The sequence below is a fragment of the Mesoplodon bidens genome (genome assembly GCF_964165515.1).
Source record: "Mesoplodon bidens genome assembly, chromosome: 11".
NCBI lineage: Eukaryota > Metazoa > Chordata > Mammalia > Artiodactyla > Ziphiidae > Mesoplodon > Mesoplodon bidens.
In genome coordinates, this window is record NC_138167.1 from 24,124,194 (window position 1) to 24,141,232 (window position 17,039).

The 17,039-nt window shown below is 40.1% G+C and overlaps 1 protein-coding gene across 5 annotated transcripts in view; it reads right to left on the bottom strand.

Moving 5' to 3' along the window:
• TMTC1 (transmembrane O-mannosyltransferase targeting cadherins 1) overlaps positions 1–17,039 on the bottom strand; it is a 282,996-nt gene that overhangs the window by 89,293 nt on the left and 176,664 nt on the right. For 2 of the 5 annotated variants that reach the window (XM_081250081.1, XM_081250079.1), the window contains exon 9: positions 4,550–4,671. The exons of the other annotated variants lie outside the window; for them this stretch is intronic. In XM_081250081.1, coding sequence (XP_081106207.1) covers positions 4,550–4,671 — 122 coding nt within the window. The remainder of the gene's footprint in view (positions 1–4,549; positions 4,672–17,039) is intronic. 5 annotated transcript variants of the gene reach the window in all.

Sequence of the window (17,039 nt, forward strand, 5' to 3'; positions counted from 1 at the left end):
TTGGTGGTAAAACTCTGACCCTAAAGCCATGCAGTGCCAAATAAATTGCCCATTTCTGTCCCATTTATCCACAGATTTCAAAGTGCAAGTGAGAGGCAGGTGATATTTTGGGTCTTTGCTAGGTTAGGATGGAGGGAGAACAGAAGCTAGAAGATTTAAGTGGCTTGTTCATTGTCAGACAGAAAGGCAGAGGATGAAAGAGCACTGTTGGTCCGACTCGTTCTGGGCTTTTCTTGTAAAATGGCCAAACCAGCTCCCTGGGATATTTTAATACCAAAAATATAGGAAACTCGCCTGGGCTTCAGTGAGGGTGGACATGACCTCTGTAGTGTTCATGGATGGGATCCCAAGGCTGGAAACTGGCTCCTTACCTTGAACATTTAATGAGTAGGAAATTCACCTACCAACTGAGCTTTTTATTTCATCTTTCTCTTGTTTGCTGAAGTTTTCGAGACAACACGGATTTTCTGCATAAAGATGATGATCTGAATTTTCAAGAAAGCCACAGAGTACATGTTTTCCTCAAAGCACTTGAGTACGAATGCTATGGAGAATGGCTCTTTTCTTGTCAAGGTCAATAATGGAAGGAGAGCCATGCAGAGAAGATTCCCGTGTGTATAAAAGGCTTGGACACATTCTTCAGCATCGTGGAAGCCAGCGTGTAGGTTTATTAAATGCACCGGGCATCATCTGGTGCTCTGGCACCTTCCAAGGAATGCCTGCAGCGTCTGCAACGTTCTCTGCAGCCCTGAGGAAGATTGCAGCAGCTCCTTACCCAACTGTCTACCATTCTCCACTGAGATGGGGGTGGCTGGTCTCTGCTGAATCAAATCTTTTTTGGAGAAAGTCTCCATTTTCATGAAAACCTTCAGCGTGTATAAACTGCCTCCGATGAAGTCATTAGAAACTCTCTAAAGCCACAGCACAGAAGTTTCCCCACACAGGTTTTGATTTCTGACTCAGCTGCACAATTTTAGATAACAATGGAATCCAGCACCATAACTAAAATGGCTCCCTTGGGGCTTCCCTGGTGGCGCAGTGGTTGAGAGTCTGCCTGCCAATGCAGCGGACACGGGTTCGAGCCCTGGTCTGGGAAGATCCCGCATGCCGCGGAGCAACTAGGCCCGTGAGCCACAACTACTGAGCCTGCGCAACTGGAGCCTGTGCTCCGCAACAAGAGAGGCCGCGATAGTGAGAGGTCCGCGCACCGCGATGAAGAGTGGCCCCCGCTTGCCGCAGCTAGAGAAAGCCCTCGCACAGAAACGAAGACCCAACATAGCCAAAAATAAAAATAAATAAATAACTAAATAAATAAATTTTAAAAAACCCCAAAAACGTCTCCCTTGTGGTGCTACTTACAGCAATGACTGTGAAGGAAGGCTGGGGTTTGTGAGAGGTACAATGGCTCTCTCAAAAACTCCTCGGCTTCCTCCAACCCCAGTTCCCCAAAATTTGAGTTAAACTCTCAGGTTTATGCTCAGAGCTGTGTACCTGGACTAGTGACGTGCCCTCTTCATCAGCCTCCAGGACCATCTATAAGGGGCAGGAGACACCTCCACTTCCTTGTCACATGGCCCTGGCATCTGCGAAGACCACGGCTCTGGAGGGGGAAAGAGGCCTGGCTGGGCACAGTGATGATATGGATATGCATCCAGGAGACGCTGGGCAGTAAAGACAAACCCTCGGAAAATGATGGGCGCTTGACATCAGCACTACGATGCACAGATGCGGGAACTTGGAGAGAAAAGGACAGCCATCTTTTTAATGAAGACCGGTTTCCTGAAATTGATTTTGGATGCCTCTGCACCAAGTTTGCCAAATGCAGCAAAATCCAAATAGGTTCTGAGAGGCAGGCACTTGCTCTTGGTAATATTGATGTTTTCTTTATATTTCAAACTTTTATTTTAATCCAAATCAGCTTATTCCTAGTGGGAAAAGGGCAGGGCATGACTTTGTCTGTTTTAGAGAAAAGAAATGGAGTCACAAAAAGGTCTATTGAAGATATGGCAGCACAGGAAGAGCCAGAGCTGGCATGATTCTGTGGGTGTTTGGAGGACACACCTACCTGGGCCACAGAAATCCCTGACTTTAAATAAGACAGCTCACAAATGGTTGATGACGATATTATGGGCTCCTATAATGTTTACCTAAGGCTCTCTTCCAGAAGAATGAAATTTAACCTCTTGTTTAAAATTCCAGCCCTTTATTTCCTTAAAAAGTGTTCTCTTGTATTTGGTTTAGAAAAGCTTACCACACATGCACTCAGAACACCAAGTGCTGTGGATTCAGATCTCAGGACTCTTGAAAGTATCCAGAGCTAATTTCCAAATGGAGTTGAGCTGAAAGTACTTTACTATGTTCATATTTTCTTCATCTTTTTCAACTGAGGAGAATACTAAGACGTTACTATCAGAGAAGCAATACAACCTGGAAGGTGCCAGATCTGTCAGCAGACAAGGATCTGTATTCCACTGCTTTGCCACTTACTAGCTATGTCACTTGGGCAACTTATTTAACATCTCAGAGCCCAGGCTTTCTTTTTGTAAAGTGGGTATAATGGTATTAGCTACATCAGAAAGCTGATATCAACAATAACACTTGCTATTTATTGAACATGTACAATATAAAGCATTTTCTAAGTTTTTTATACAAAACATTTTTATAAATGACCATCTCATTTAATGCCATTAAAATCTCACTGAGTTGGGTGCTATTATCTTCATTTGACACAGATGAGGAAATAGAGGCTTTGTGACATCGCACTCATGTCACACTCTGACTGCAGGAACATGCTGTGAACCACCACATACAGCATGAATTAACTGATAAGATAAATATAACACGCTTAGCCTAGTGACTGACATATAATAAAGGTTCAATAAAAGTTTCGATACAATTAATGTTTACTGAGTATGATACTATTTTAAAGAATATCCAGATCTGTTAAATGATTAGAGTGGAAGACACCATTTTGTTTTTAATCAGCAGTTAATGAACTCTTTGAGGGGAAAAATACTGAGATTCACTTATTTTTGCAGCCTCAGATTCTAGTAGAGCATGCCTGGGACAGATGCTCTGTGACTATCTGTTAAGTGAAGAATAAATACAGATTCCACTTGGAATCAGGAGTCCTACAGACAAAACCTGACTGAAGCCACTCTCAGCTGCTCTAAGCAAAAACACGTCTAGAACAGACACTGAGGTCCTCCTTTGCCCTCCATATTCCTCAGTACTGGCAAGCCCTCATAAGCCTGTTATTTTAAGGCAATACAGAACGCAAAGAAATTCTGTATTTTTGTCCTCAGCAAATAGTTTTTATCAAGAAATAATCTCCTTCCCAAACTGTGCTGTAGACACATAAAGAAAATTAAGGGCCACCCTCTCCTTAACCAAGTCAAAACAAGATGCTGTTAAGTCTTAAGAAAGCTATTAGGTACTTACTTTGGGGGAAATCGAAGGTTGTGAAATTCATTTCTAATTATATGCATTTTAAAATTTCTAACTCACTATCCATACATGAAATAAATTTTATTATTTAATACTTAAATTAATTTCATTTAAATTAAGTTTAAAATTAACTTAAATTTTTAAATGAAAATGAAGAAATAAAAATGAATAATTTCCTTATAATATTTTGGTTTACTGTATTTATTTTGTTGCCTTTTAGAAAAGTTCATTCTTGGGACTTCCCTGGTGGTCCAGTGGTTAAGACTCTGCCTTCCAATGCAGGGGGCATGGGTTCGATCCCTGGTCGGTGAACTAAGATCCCACATGCTGCATGGTGTGGCCAAAAAAATAATAATAATAAAATAAAAAATATAAAGGTCTTTAAAAAAATTAAAAAAAGAGAAAAGTTCATTCTTATGTATAATTCGTCAAATTACTTAATTTTTGGAGGCTTAATAAAATCCTTATTTTAAAAATAAGAATACATGGGTGCAAAAAAAAAACCTTCATGCGCTACTCAAGGTCACACAATGGATAAACGGCAGAACCATTTCAGGGACATTTTCAGGCTTTTGAAAAGAAACAGGGCCTTGGAATGCTGACATTTGAATAAGACAAGAGAACAGACAAGCTTCAGCAGGATTCAAATATTCAGAGCTAAGTGGCATTATGTAATCATACAAGTCTGAATGCCCTTTATAATTTTAACCAATTTTTTTCTCAAGGACAAGTTTCCTTCAGATTGTTCCTATTTTTAAATTAAAGAACAAAGAAAGAGAGAAAAGAAGATAGAAGTTAATTAAAATCATGCTACTTAACACAGTTAATAGTTTTATCCAAATCAACAAATATTTCTAGAAAGTTACTATAATTATGTTTAATAAACACAGATACTTGAACAAAGAAGTCGTGGTAAATGATTGCTGCTAAAATTCTGAATATACTCTGGTCAATATTCTCATCCAACTTTCTCTTCGGCTGTTTTTAAAGCTGGGGTAATAAACACCTTAGCTCCACAAAGATCTGTCATACACACAAAGAACGGTCTCTCTGGAGCCACCAGAGTTGGTCTCGTAAAGAGGAATCCAGGAACAGTAATTACCTAGGCATGTATAGCACTCTCTCGGCCACCACGAAACCCACCCTGAAGAAGAGGTTGCTGGCTGGGATGAACGGGAAAACCAGGAACAACAAGCCCACCAAAACTTCCCTGTGCTCCAGTCTCTGAAACACACAATAGTGGAGGACAAATTAATCTGGGTTTAATTCCACTTCAGTCAGCATTTAACCATCTCTTTCATTTTCAACTTCTCATTGAAGGAACGAATAAATTAGACCAATGTAAACCTTTTGATTAGTGTGCTGAATTCATCAGAGAAAGCCCTCAGGCTAAAACCTCTGGCTCATGGAAATATTCGCATGTACCCCTGACACATATTTGCCACCCAGCACATCTGCTATTTGCCTAACATGATCAGTGACCATTACTCCTTATTCTGGGCTGGCCCTACAGCCATCCTGCTTCTTGGTCTGGCTCCTTTTAGAGTCCCTGTGCCCCCAGGCAACTCATTCCAGGGAGCAAAGCAGCTGGGTGGGATCAAGCTCACTAAGGCATCATGGAGAATTACTGTCCTCTCAGAAACAGAACACATTGAAAGCAAAACAAACAAAAACAACAAAGAAGAAGAAGAAGAAGAAGAAAAAAAAAAAAAACCCCACACAAAGCCCACCAGGAGAGGCAAAGCTTAGCATTAAGGAAATTAAATGCAAATTGTGAAATGTGGGGCACCAGTGAGGGAGATCATTTGAGCTGAGGTGTTTTTAGCATCTTTCTAAATAAGCCAGTAAGCAAGCATTTATTCCATGAAATATTTTGGAATCAAAATTCATTACAATAAATCATTAAACTGACAGAACACCTTTCTCTTACATTGTATATATTAACTTGTAAAGATTTTTGTCACTTATAATTAACATAAAATATTTCTATTTATTACTAATAATATGTTGTAATGGGCACTGTAAAAGGTAGCGTGTATTTCCAAATAGACATATTTGAAGGAAAGCCTATTTAAAACAAACCTAAATGTTCTGGATGGTATTATTTTTTCTCTTTAAAAAAAGTTTAAGAGGAAAACCAAATAGAACTTTCCATGTTATAGTTTTAAATGTTTTAAAATAGCCTATTACTTTTAATAATTGTGAAAGACTAAACAAAAGAATTTCAAAAACATACATAAGATTCCCTAATACAACTACTAATATTTTAAGTAGACAAAGTAAAAGATTTCAAAGATCTTGAGACATTTGTCACCTGGATTTTATTAAAATTTTTGTTTTGCTGAATACAAAGTACTGAATAATAAAGTTTCTAAGAGCAATTCCACATGAACAAATGTGATTTGGACAATTTTGTTTAAAAGTAAGGGAACGTAAGTAATGATCTCATTTTTTACCTAGAGTAACCACACTCTTTAGAATTAAAAGATGAAAGAAGAAGAAAAAATTTTGCATAACAAGCCTTCAACTCAAATGGATGCAATAATGTATTTTCTATGACCCACTTAAATTGAAGGAAAAAAACAGGTGAGAAGTAACAAGTTCATTATATTTAAAAACTGCAAGCTGTCTTTGTAACTTAGATTTTTATTTCAGTTTACAGAGTACATTTCAGTCCAAGAATTTCAAGTTTATAGAATTTTTAAAAGAACAAACACCCTCATAAGAATTCTGTAATATGAAGGCAAATATTTTTTTAACATCTTTATTGGAGTATAATTGCTTTACAATGGTGCAAATATTTCTTGACAAAGCTGAAAATAAATCCCAGAGAATGAGCATCATGTCAAGCATTGCTCATGAACTCTGAGCCTATTATTGATGTTCTCTTTTTATAGGTGCACTTTTATTTTTCAGAGATAGCTGACTTTTTTGGACACTTTTCAAAAACTGCAATACTTTTACAAAAGTATTCATGTGTCTTCCCAGAAAGATTTGTAAAGAGAATGTAATACCCCCCTATTAATTAATCCTAAGCATGAAGGCAAGGGCAGGGGTTAAGAGAATTCTAACCAGGTCACCATCCAGGTCCCTGGATTGTGTTTTACCCAGTGAGGCGCCTCCCCATCTCATTGCGGTTATTGGAGATCAGCCCTCACTGCGGATCTGAAAGAGGCGTCGCCTTCACACCCCCAGTGTCACCCCTTGCTGCCTGACCGAAGGCCCTTCCTCACTGTGGTGTCATATGTTTCTGGCCTTTACTCAGCAGAAGCCCGAGCTGGGGAGCCAGTAGGTTGGGAGGAGCCGGGTGTCCGGGGAGCACAGAGGCGCCCTTGGCCTCCTCCCTCCCCAGTCCCAGAGCCCCTGCAGCAGGCGGTCCGGAGAGCTGCCGCCACTGCTGGAGGTGCAGAGATGGGGCTGCAGGCTCCAGGCACGGCTTTTATTCCCTTCCTGGCCCTCATCCCAGGTGTGATTACGTATTTATCTGTGTGCTTAGTGTCTTTAATTAATGTCTCCACCAGACTCTAAGCTCCATGTGGACAGGAGCTGCTCAGTTGTGTTCAGTGGTGGGTGGTTTGTGCTCAGCTCAGTGCGGGGCACTTAGTGAGTGTTTAGAAATATTTGTTGAATAAATCAATAAATGAATAAATGCTCCATGTGAGAGAGAAAACTGGGTGTGAGAGGGCAGAGGATAGAGAGGGCTTCCTGGTGAAGGGGGGACAATCTGGGGTTGAAAATTGAATGAATGCTCACAAGGTAGATGTGGTGGGCTTGGGGAGGGGGAGGGGGTCACAGCGAGGTGCATTCGGGCAGAAGATACAGAATGTACAAAGCAGGGAACAACCCTGGACATGTTGGCAGGTGACAAACCATCAGGGTGTTGTATGCTCTGTGTGGAGTTGACTTTTACCTACAGGCAACAAGGGTGGAGTAAAGGGTCCCACATGCATAGAAAGAAAAGCAAGTCAGTGTCCAGCAGCTGATGTCCATGTTCCAGTTGTGGCCCTGCCACCATTAGTCACCTTGAGCAGGAATGAAATTAGCCCTTTCCTGTGTCAACTATTAAATGAGGTAAGTGAGGCTCACAGCTCAGCGCAGCTGGATCAACACAAAGGTTTCTTGATCAGAGAGATAAAGTCCAGGTCATTGGAGTTGTGAGCTTAGAGGCTACCACTCCGCATTGCTACCAGAGGGGCTGTCTTATATGGTGTTTTTCTTTGTTTTCAAAACATTCAACTGAAGACAGTGGCACAGTGCCCAAACTCAATGAAGTTTCACTATTTATCTCAAGAAAAATAACATTCATGAAAAAAATTCTTGAGTCTCAAATTAAACTGATGATAATCTTCCCTCCTCCCCATTCAGTCAAGAGAGATAGAAAATATTCAAGAATATATTTCTTTAAACTGCAAGTTGATCAGCCAGCAGAAAGTTGTAAAGTTAGGGAAAAAATATGTCATGAACATGGCTGAATTTCCTAGAATGAGAAAGACTGGGAGAGAATCCAATTTTGTGTCCTGTGGATCACAGATGTGACAAAGTTGGCTAAATGATTTATAGCTTATTTCAGCCTAAGAGATACAGATGAAACACAAACAAAATATGAGTGGGGGAAAAAGAGAAAATGTGTGGCATTTTCCAATGTACACAGAGTACATTCATTTCTAGGAAAAGAGGCAAATGGAAATTTATTCCAAATACACTAGGGGGTGAAAAGACATGAGAATTAAAACAGCTAATAATACAGTCAATAATAATACACATTATTTGTCTGATTAACTGTGCAACTTCAGACAAATTAATTTACTTCTCTGAGTTTTAATTTGATGATCAAAAACAAAAAAGAGGTTACTGATACCTATTGTATCTGTAGGAAAAATGTGTGATAGATTCACTCTGATAGGTGTTAGGCTTGACTGTTTTCCTGGCTCGGGAGGATACAGAAAAGCATTCCCCTGAGCTGCAAAGAGATAAAAATCCCTTAACATACCTCTTAGGGCACCCAGAGAATCATGCAGCCACCATTGGCACAGTCACGCATCTGAGAGAGCCGCTAATGGAAAAGCAGTGAGCTTCTCAGAAACATAAATTACCTCAGAGGAGCCCCAGCTCCAGAATCTGAGTCTAGCCTGGTCGCTTCTGGTTTATCCCATCCCCTTCCTACTCCCGGCTTCCTTTTCAAAGAACAAGTCATAGGTGAGGACACACACACGGCACACAGACAGACAGACAGACAGACAGACACACACACACACACACATGTGCACGTGGCCAGCAGTGTGTGGATGAGTCATGAGAAGAGGATGCCTCCCGGTCCCATTCAACCCAGACAACATCTACTGCAGGCTGCTCCCTTCCAGAGCAGCAGAGAACAGGCCTCATTATACTAATTATTACCATCATTCCCATCATCATATTTTCTCTCACCTCTAAACAGGTTTCAGATAAATAATACAGCACATTCAGCATGTTCTTACAGTTCTGCGTAGAGCACAGTTATATTTCAATCCTAAGGATGTATTTGGCAGCTCTAGTCTCTAGCTGTCTGCATCTAATTTATCAATTTCAGGGAAGCTGATGACAGTAAAGCTCCCTCTTCAGCCCTGGGAGTAAGGCATTTCCAAGCTGACAACTGGCAGGGCTGCATACTTAGCAGGCCCTCTTTTCTCATCTATTTTTGGGTCTACTTTCTCCATTAGACTATGCCTTCCTTGATGGGAGTCACTGTCTCACTTAGATTTATCCAGATACCTGGCACATACATAATTGGCATTCAGCAAACTGTGTTGCAATAAGAAAGATCAGTGATGGAAGTTGCATATACATCACTGAGGTTCATTTTAGAGACGTCTCACTAAGGAAAACTTGTACTTTTGGTAACCCTCTGAAACACAGTATTTGCAGTGTTAATTTGGGGTGAGAAGTCCTTGAACATCCAAAGTATCTCACGAGGGTCTGACAGAGCTGACCGACAGCAGTGAGGTACTTTTAATCAGGGTACGTGCATACCTTCTATGTCTCTCTAATTGCATTCATGGCTACTAACTACTACTTGGTCTCGCAAGGTCGTGGGACATTTCTGCTTAGGAAAAGTGACATCTTTCACATTACTGAAATTCAATTTTAATTTTGTGAATATTTCAATGTATTAAAATAGTCAATAACTTATCACTATTATTATTATTATGGAAATTCTTTTTAATTGAGGAAGGCAAGTTATTTAATCGAGTTAAATCCCCACTGCTTTATCTGAGTGCACAGTATTGCCTCATCTCTTGTTCTGAATCCCAGTTACTCAGCTGGGGGTGCCGGGCAGTGAGCTAGGCTCGTTCTCTTGCTAAGTGACTCCCAAATTGCCACCCTGTAGCAGGCAACCCAAACTTATGCCAGTTTAAAAAATTCTCTTTAATCTTCACAACAATTCTGTGGAGCTGAATATTATTAGCCTTGTTGTAAACTCAAATGCCTGAGACCTTTGGGTCCTTCACAATAGCTGCAACTGCAAACCAGCAGTTGTATTGCATTATTTCTGTGAGAAACTTTCCTCAAGGTTGCACAGGACTTCAGGTCTCCTTCCTGCAAAACGGAACCTGGGCTCTCCCTGTGCTGCTTCTGTATATTTTAAGAATTTTTTGAAGCCCCAAACCCCTATTACGGTCCAGAGGAAATGCATTGGTGAGTCTCCACTTGAGCAAATCAGAGGCTCAGGTTTATTTAAAATATCATGAGCTCTGAATCTACACAAGCCCTTAGATGCTCCCAAATGATGATTATACGGACTGCATGAAATGGACGGAGAACTGGTCTCAGAACACTAACTCAAGACCAGCATGGGAAGGGGCAAGCCAGAAGTAGAGAGAGAGAAAGAGCTTGGCTGTTTGGGGCAATGGGATTCTGTCTGAGCTCTGCACACATGTACCTTGAACTTCTTTTTCCCCCCTGGGTTGGCCTCTTGTCTGCTTGACCTTCACTATTGTCTATATTTTCCTTTGAATTTTACAGCCCCTCCCTGCTCCACATCTGTCTGACAGTGGCTCAGTTTCCTTGTCTCCAGGCACAGCTCCTGTCTGGGGATCCTCTCCATGGTCACAGCTCTCACCTGGTGCTGGTGACAGTTCCCTCCTCTGACCCTTCAGGCCATCTGGTAGGTGTCCCTTGGCATGTTAGCTCCACTCTGCCCACATCACTGCAAAGGTCCCTTCATAAACTCTTCAATCACCCCACTGGCCGTGCACTGTGTATCCTGCCAGGGCTCTGACTAATAGACCACAGTGGAAGAGCATGCGGTGCGGATGGAAGCAGAGATGTGGATTCTAAAGAAAGGTCAGAACACTGGCTTTTGTGAGCTATTAGGAGCTGGCTCCAGACCACTCCTGACTTGGTCCCATCCTGGCATTGTTGGATTTCCATTAAGTTTCAGCCCTTGGGTGAACCACCCTTTTTTGAGGCCACTGAGATTATAGAAAATTCTAAATGTTGTATAAAAACAGTAAAGACAAATACCAATCTAAGAGAGCTTTTTATCTGGCAAGTGATATTGAGACCAATCTCTCAACAGTTGGAGAAGAGAAAGTTTTGAATTTTTACTGCTATTACAATATGAAATGCAACAGACCACTTCTTAATGATTCCAACAAGATCTAGAATCTGAACTCCATTTCAGTGACGCAGGAGGCAAGAGGAATCTTGGGATAGTCTCAAGGGTAGAGAGAATAAGAAAAATTGAAAGCTGATTCTCAGAGCCTCAGTCGCAACTGCCAAATTCCTTGATGATTACATAGTCAACCGGGACCCCAAGTTAGGCCCAGTGGCCACAGTGCCACACTACGAGAGGCTGAAGGCCAGTCCACCCATGACATAAACACAATTTGCATCTCACATGTAAGCATGGAAAGGTACCACTTGCAGCTTTTTTCTTCCCTGGTCTGAAATCAACAAAATAAGCCAAGTTGGGAGAGAAAATAGCTTTGGTCCAGGATCTCAAGAGCATAGCTGCCAACCCACACACTCCTTGGTTCAAGCTGGTGATATCACTTCCTCATTTTCATGTGCCCTAAAATTTACTCATAAATGCACATGGAAAAAATTTTTAAAGGGGAAATGAATGAAGAAATTATACCTCCTCGGAGACAAAAGCAGATTTGTACACTCTATCTTCTCTGAGCCAATTTAAACACTGCTTTTCCCACGCCAAGCTTTCTCACTGAGGAGCTCTGCCAGATGCACTAATGAACACAGAGCCGAAGGGAGATTAAAATAAGAGCATTCATAAAACGACACTTTGGATTTCTGGTCCTTGGTTCTGGACTTCATTTTTTTGCAGAGTTTTTTGTTTGATTTGTTTTTAATCAATAGTCTAAATCTTCCTGCCAACAATAGATCCTGGGATTGAAACTTCTTATCTTCACAAGAGCACACAATTATGCTGTTTCAGGATCAAATCAGGTGAAGAGGGAAGCTCTCATATTGTTTTACTCAAGTGAGAATAAACTATTTCATAACTTTATTTGGAAATATGTGTCACATTCAGTGTGTGTTTTAAATGTTTAAAGAAAAATAAAAGCAAAAATCTTTTAAAAGGCACTTTAGAGGAGGCATGACTGGAAAATATCAGTCTAGTGCAAAAAACACCATTTATTTTACGTTTTTTCCCTGTAATTGATCTCTAATCTCATAGCACTGCGGTCGGAAAAGATGTTGATATGATTTCAATTTTCTTAAATTTACCAAGGCTTGATTTGTGACCCAAGATGTGATCTATCCTGGAGAACATTCTGTGTGCACTTGAGAAGAAAGTGTCATCTGCTGTTTTTGGATGGAATGTCCTATAAATATCAATTAAATCTATCTGGTCTATTGTATCATTTAAAGCTGTGTTTCCTTATCAATTTTCTGTCTGGATCATCTGTCCATTGGTGTAAGTGAGGTGTTAAAGTCCCCCACTATTACTGTGTTACTATCGATTTCCTCTTTTAGAGCTGTTAGCAGTTGCCTTATGTATTGAGGCGCTCCTATGTTGGGTGCATATATATTTGTAATTGTTATATCTTCTCCTTGGATTGATCCCTCGATCATTATGGAGTGTCCTTCCTTGTCTCTTGTAACATTCTTTATTTTAAAGTCTATTTTATCTGATATGAGTATTGCTACCCCAGCTTTCTTTAGATTTCCATTTGCGTGGAATATCTTTTTCCATCCCTTCACTTTCAGTCTGTATGTGTCCCTAGGTCTGAAGTGGGTCTCTTGTAAACAGCATACATATGGGTCTTGTTTTTGTATCCATTCAGCGAGCCTGTTTCTTTTCGTTGGAGCATTTAAATCCATTCACGTTTAAGGTAATTATCGATATGTATGTTCCTATGACCATTTTCTTAATTGTTATGGGTTTGTTTTTGTAGGTCCTTTTCTTCTCTTGTGTTTCCCACTTAGAGAAGTTCCTTTAGCATTTTTTGTAGAGCTGGTTTGGTGGTGCTGAATTCTCTTAGCTTTTGCTTGTCTGTAAAGCCTTTGATTTCTCCGTCGAATCTGAATGAGATCCTTGCCGGGTAGAGTAATCTTGGTTGTAGTTTCTTCCCTTTCATCACTTTAAATATATCATGTCACTCCCTTCTGGCTTGTAGAGTTTCTGCTGAGAAATCAGCTGTTAACCTTATGGGAGTTCCCTTGTTTGTTATTTGTCATTTTTCCCTTGTTGCTTTCAATAATTTTTCTTTGTCTTTAATTTTTGTCAGTTTGATTACTATGTGTCTCGGTGTGTTTCTCCTTGGGTTTATCCTGCTTGGGACTCTCTGCGCTTCCTGGACTTGGATGGCTCTTTCCTTTCCCATGTTAGGTAAATTTTCGACTGTAATCTCTTCAAATATTTTCTCGGGTCCTTTCTCTCTCTCTTCTCCTGCTGGGACCCCTATAATGCGAATGTTATTGCATTTAATGTTGTGCCAGAAGTCTCTTCGGCTGTCTTCATTTCTTTTCATTCTTTTTTCTTTATTCTGTTCCACAGCAGTAGATTCCACCATTCTGTCTTCCGAGTCACTTATCCATTCTTCTGCCTCAGTTATTCTGCTATTGATTCCTTCAAGTGTATTTTTCATTTCAGTTATTGTATTGTTCATCTCTGTTTGTCTGCTGTTTAATTCTTCGAGGTGTTTGTTCTTTAATACTTCTAGGTCTTTGTTCTTTAATTCTTCTAGGTCTTTGTTAAACGTTTCTTGCATCTTCTCTATCTTTGCCTCCATTGTTCTTCCGAGGTCCTGGATCATCTTCACTATCATAATTCTGAATTCTTTTTCTGGAAGGTTGCCTATCTCCACTTCATTTAGTTGTTTTTCTGGGGTTTCATCTTGTTCCTTCATCTGGTACAAAGCCCTCTGCCTTTTCATTTTGTCTATTTTTCTGTGAATGTCACCATTCATTTTAATAATCAAGTACTAGTAAGGAGTTAAGGGAATTAAGTAAATTAGAAAACTGTTGTTCAATAATACTTTTCCTGATTAGAATGAAACTATTACAGGAATTTATGGAGACATGGGAGAAGTAGAGAATGAACTTTCTTCCTCTCTCTCTGTGGTTCTGAACAAAAATGGAAAAAGCACTAGAAACATGTATTTAAAAAAAAAAGTGAGGAAGACTAGAGAGATGAAAGGTAGGGGCAAGACAAGATCTCTTCTAAGGTCGTGTTCAACGTGTAAATTATTACACATGTGCTATGGGAGAGACTCATGCAGAGGGGGAAATAAAAGTCACCTGGTAAACTGCAAATGGTAGAGAGTAAAGGAAAAACAAGCATCTCTCAAGCACATACCATATGCCAGACATTTGACTGAGACTGTCCCACTGACATTTCATGATAATATTACAATGTAGGTAATTATCCCCAGTTTATAGATGAGGAAATTGAAGCTCAGAGGGCTTAAGACACTTATCTAAGTTGATCCAATTAGTGAGAAACAAGGGTTTCAAACGGAGGTCTGATTCACCCCAAAGCCTGTCCTTTCCCCACAGTCCATGTGGCTTTGGGATCCCAAGGCAAGGTCAAGTGTGTGCGTGGTGGTGGTGGGGGGTGATTTCAGCCCTTTGCTGCCTCTTAGTTTTGTAGCAGAAACCCACAGAGAAGATAAGACCCAGTAATTTGGAGGTTACCTAGTAAGGCACTGCTGAGGTAGACCAGAAATCTCACCCCTGAGTCCCTTTGCCAGATAAACGCTGACACGAGTATTCTACAATCTGCAGGGATGCAGCTGCATCCTGCTGCATGGAATGTGTGTTCTTTGTCAATTATTCTGTTTCAATAAATGATTGCAGGTGGCCCACCTACTCACTCTGACAACCAGCCTCTGGAAGCGTGGACATGTCCATGTCCACAGCCACAACAGGGGAAGACATAATTTATTTGATCTTAGTTACTGAATTGTAAGTCAAAATTATATTTAAGAAGACTTGACGGGGGATAATGATTATTTTTGACATAAGAAATCACATACTGTGATGAAATCACCCTCTTATTAAGGAAAATAACAGAACATTCATACTCTAGTGACCACAGAGGCGTAATGAATAAGCTGAGTGGACAAAAGCTGAGTGGACAAAAGCCTTCTAAATTTTAAATCTATACGTGCTCTGGAGCTTATTGCTCTAACCTCAATTTTTAATATTCAACTGTTTATGTCTAAATCTTGCAGGAATGTAATACTGTGATAACCACTTACTCATTCCTTTTTTTTTTAACCTTTAAAAAACTTTAAATTTATTTTTAAATTGAAGTATAGTTGCTGGTCAATATTATATAAGTTACAGGTGTACAGTATAGTGATTCATAATTTTGAAAGGTTACACTCCATTTAGTTATAAAATATTGACTATATTCCCTGCGTTGTACAGTATATCCTTGTAGCTTATTTTATACATAATAGTTTGTACTTCTTAGCCCCCTACCTCTCGATAGCCCCTCCCTCTTCCCTCTCCCCACTGGTAACCACTAGTATGTTGTATTTTTAGATTCCACATATAAGAGAAATCATACAGTATTTGTCTTTCTCTGATAACCACTTACTCTTATAGCATCTGTGATATTCATATTTATATCAGGTATTTGCTCAGGAGGGTGGATTTGGAAAATCAAAACAGTAGTGTAGCTCTAAGAGCTACGTGTTCATTTGTGTTGAGACCAAAGCTATCTGGGTGGACTCAGGAGAAAGGAGGAGCTGAGGGGAGGCATCAGAACCCCCGTTAGGTACCTCTGCCTTCAGGGGAGGCCCTGTCCAGAGAAGAACCAGTGGTGCACTGGACAGGGGGCCTGTGGGACCAAGGAGAGAAAACTGTCAGCAGAAGCTCAGTCTTGTGCCCAGAGCCTGTCCAGAGAAGAGAGGGGAAAAGGCCACCACCTAGCAGTCCAGGTCTTCCATCATGCTCCCTGCATCCAGCTCTGGCTAGTGAAACAAAGATGACACAAGTAATGCAGCCGAATCCCTGGTTAAGAACCTGGGAGTTCCCTGGTGGTGCAGTGGTTAAGACTGCCCTCCAGTGCAGGGGGTGTGGGTTCAATCCCTGGTCAGGGAGCTAAGATCCCACATGCCTCGTGGCCAAAATACCAAAACATAAAACAGAAGCAGTATTGTAACAAATTCAATAAAGACTTTAAAAATGGTCCACATCAAAAAAAGTCTTAAAAAAAAAAAGAACTTTAACTTAATAAAGTGACCTTAGGTGGGAGGGAGGCTGGTGCAATTAACCAATTTTTTCCCTCTGTAAGAATTCAATTAAGAATGGATTTAACCATGCAAGTGAAGTCATGTGTGAATTTAGCTTTGATGATGAGGAAACAAGAGGCAGAGGATAAATTAGATGCATTTTCATAAATAGTTTTGTTCCTGTGAAAATATACACACTTGGCAGAAGTGGTCTTCTACCTATGACTACCGCTTAAATATTTCTAAGATGTCCCTCCGCCAAAACCTTCCAAAGCAGGATGCTATAGACTTATTTTCTGTTCAGAAAGAGACAAGATTTTTACTTTTTCACACCTTGAGTCACACTCACTCAGAAGTGTGATTCATCTACCCACTTGGGATTGTCACACAGAGGACAGTCCCTTCCCTCTGTAATCTAAAATGAATAAGGAGAAGGAACCACAAAAATCCCACAGTTTCACACAGTAAAGATGCAAATATTTTAGAGCAGCATTTCTTAAAGACTATAATTCATCCCATTTTATCAAACAAATTACAGAGAGATCTTTGGCTTACTTCAAGGTTATAAGATATGAAAGTAATAATAAATTTAGCAAGCTTCTCTCTTAACAGCTAAAAAAAGGGATTTTTACTTGTCCAACTGAGCTTCTGAAGTAACTGCTATGAATAATGGATTTGATTCCTGTTTTCCATCAATGTACTCATCCAAAATTAAAATATCTTCTATAATCAAAATAGGCTGGATCTCATTGGATAAGACCCACTTTCCTGCTTCTGAAACATATGGTGATAAAAGCCTAGTGGATCATCTTTTTTTATTAAGGTTGTTAAAAGCTCTTTTTTTACAAGTAACTGACATGATTAAGTAAGGCTTTTCCCTTACCTTTAACTGTGCATCTTCCCTTA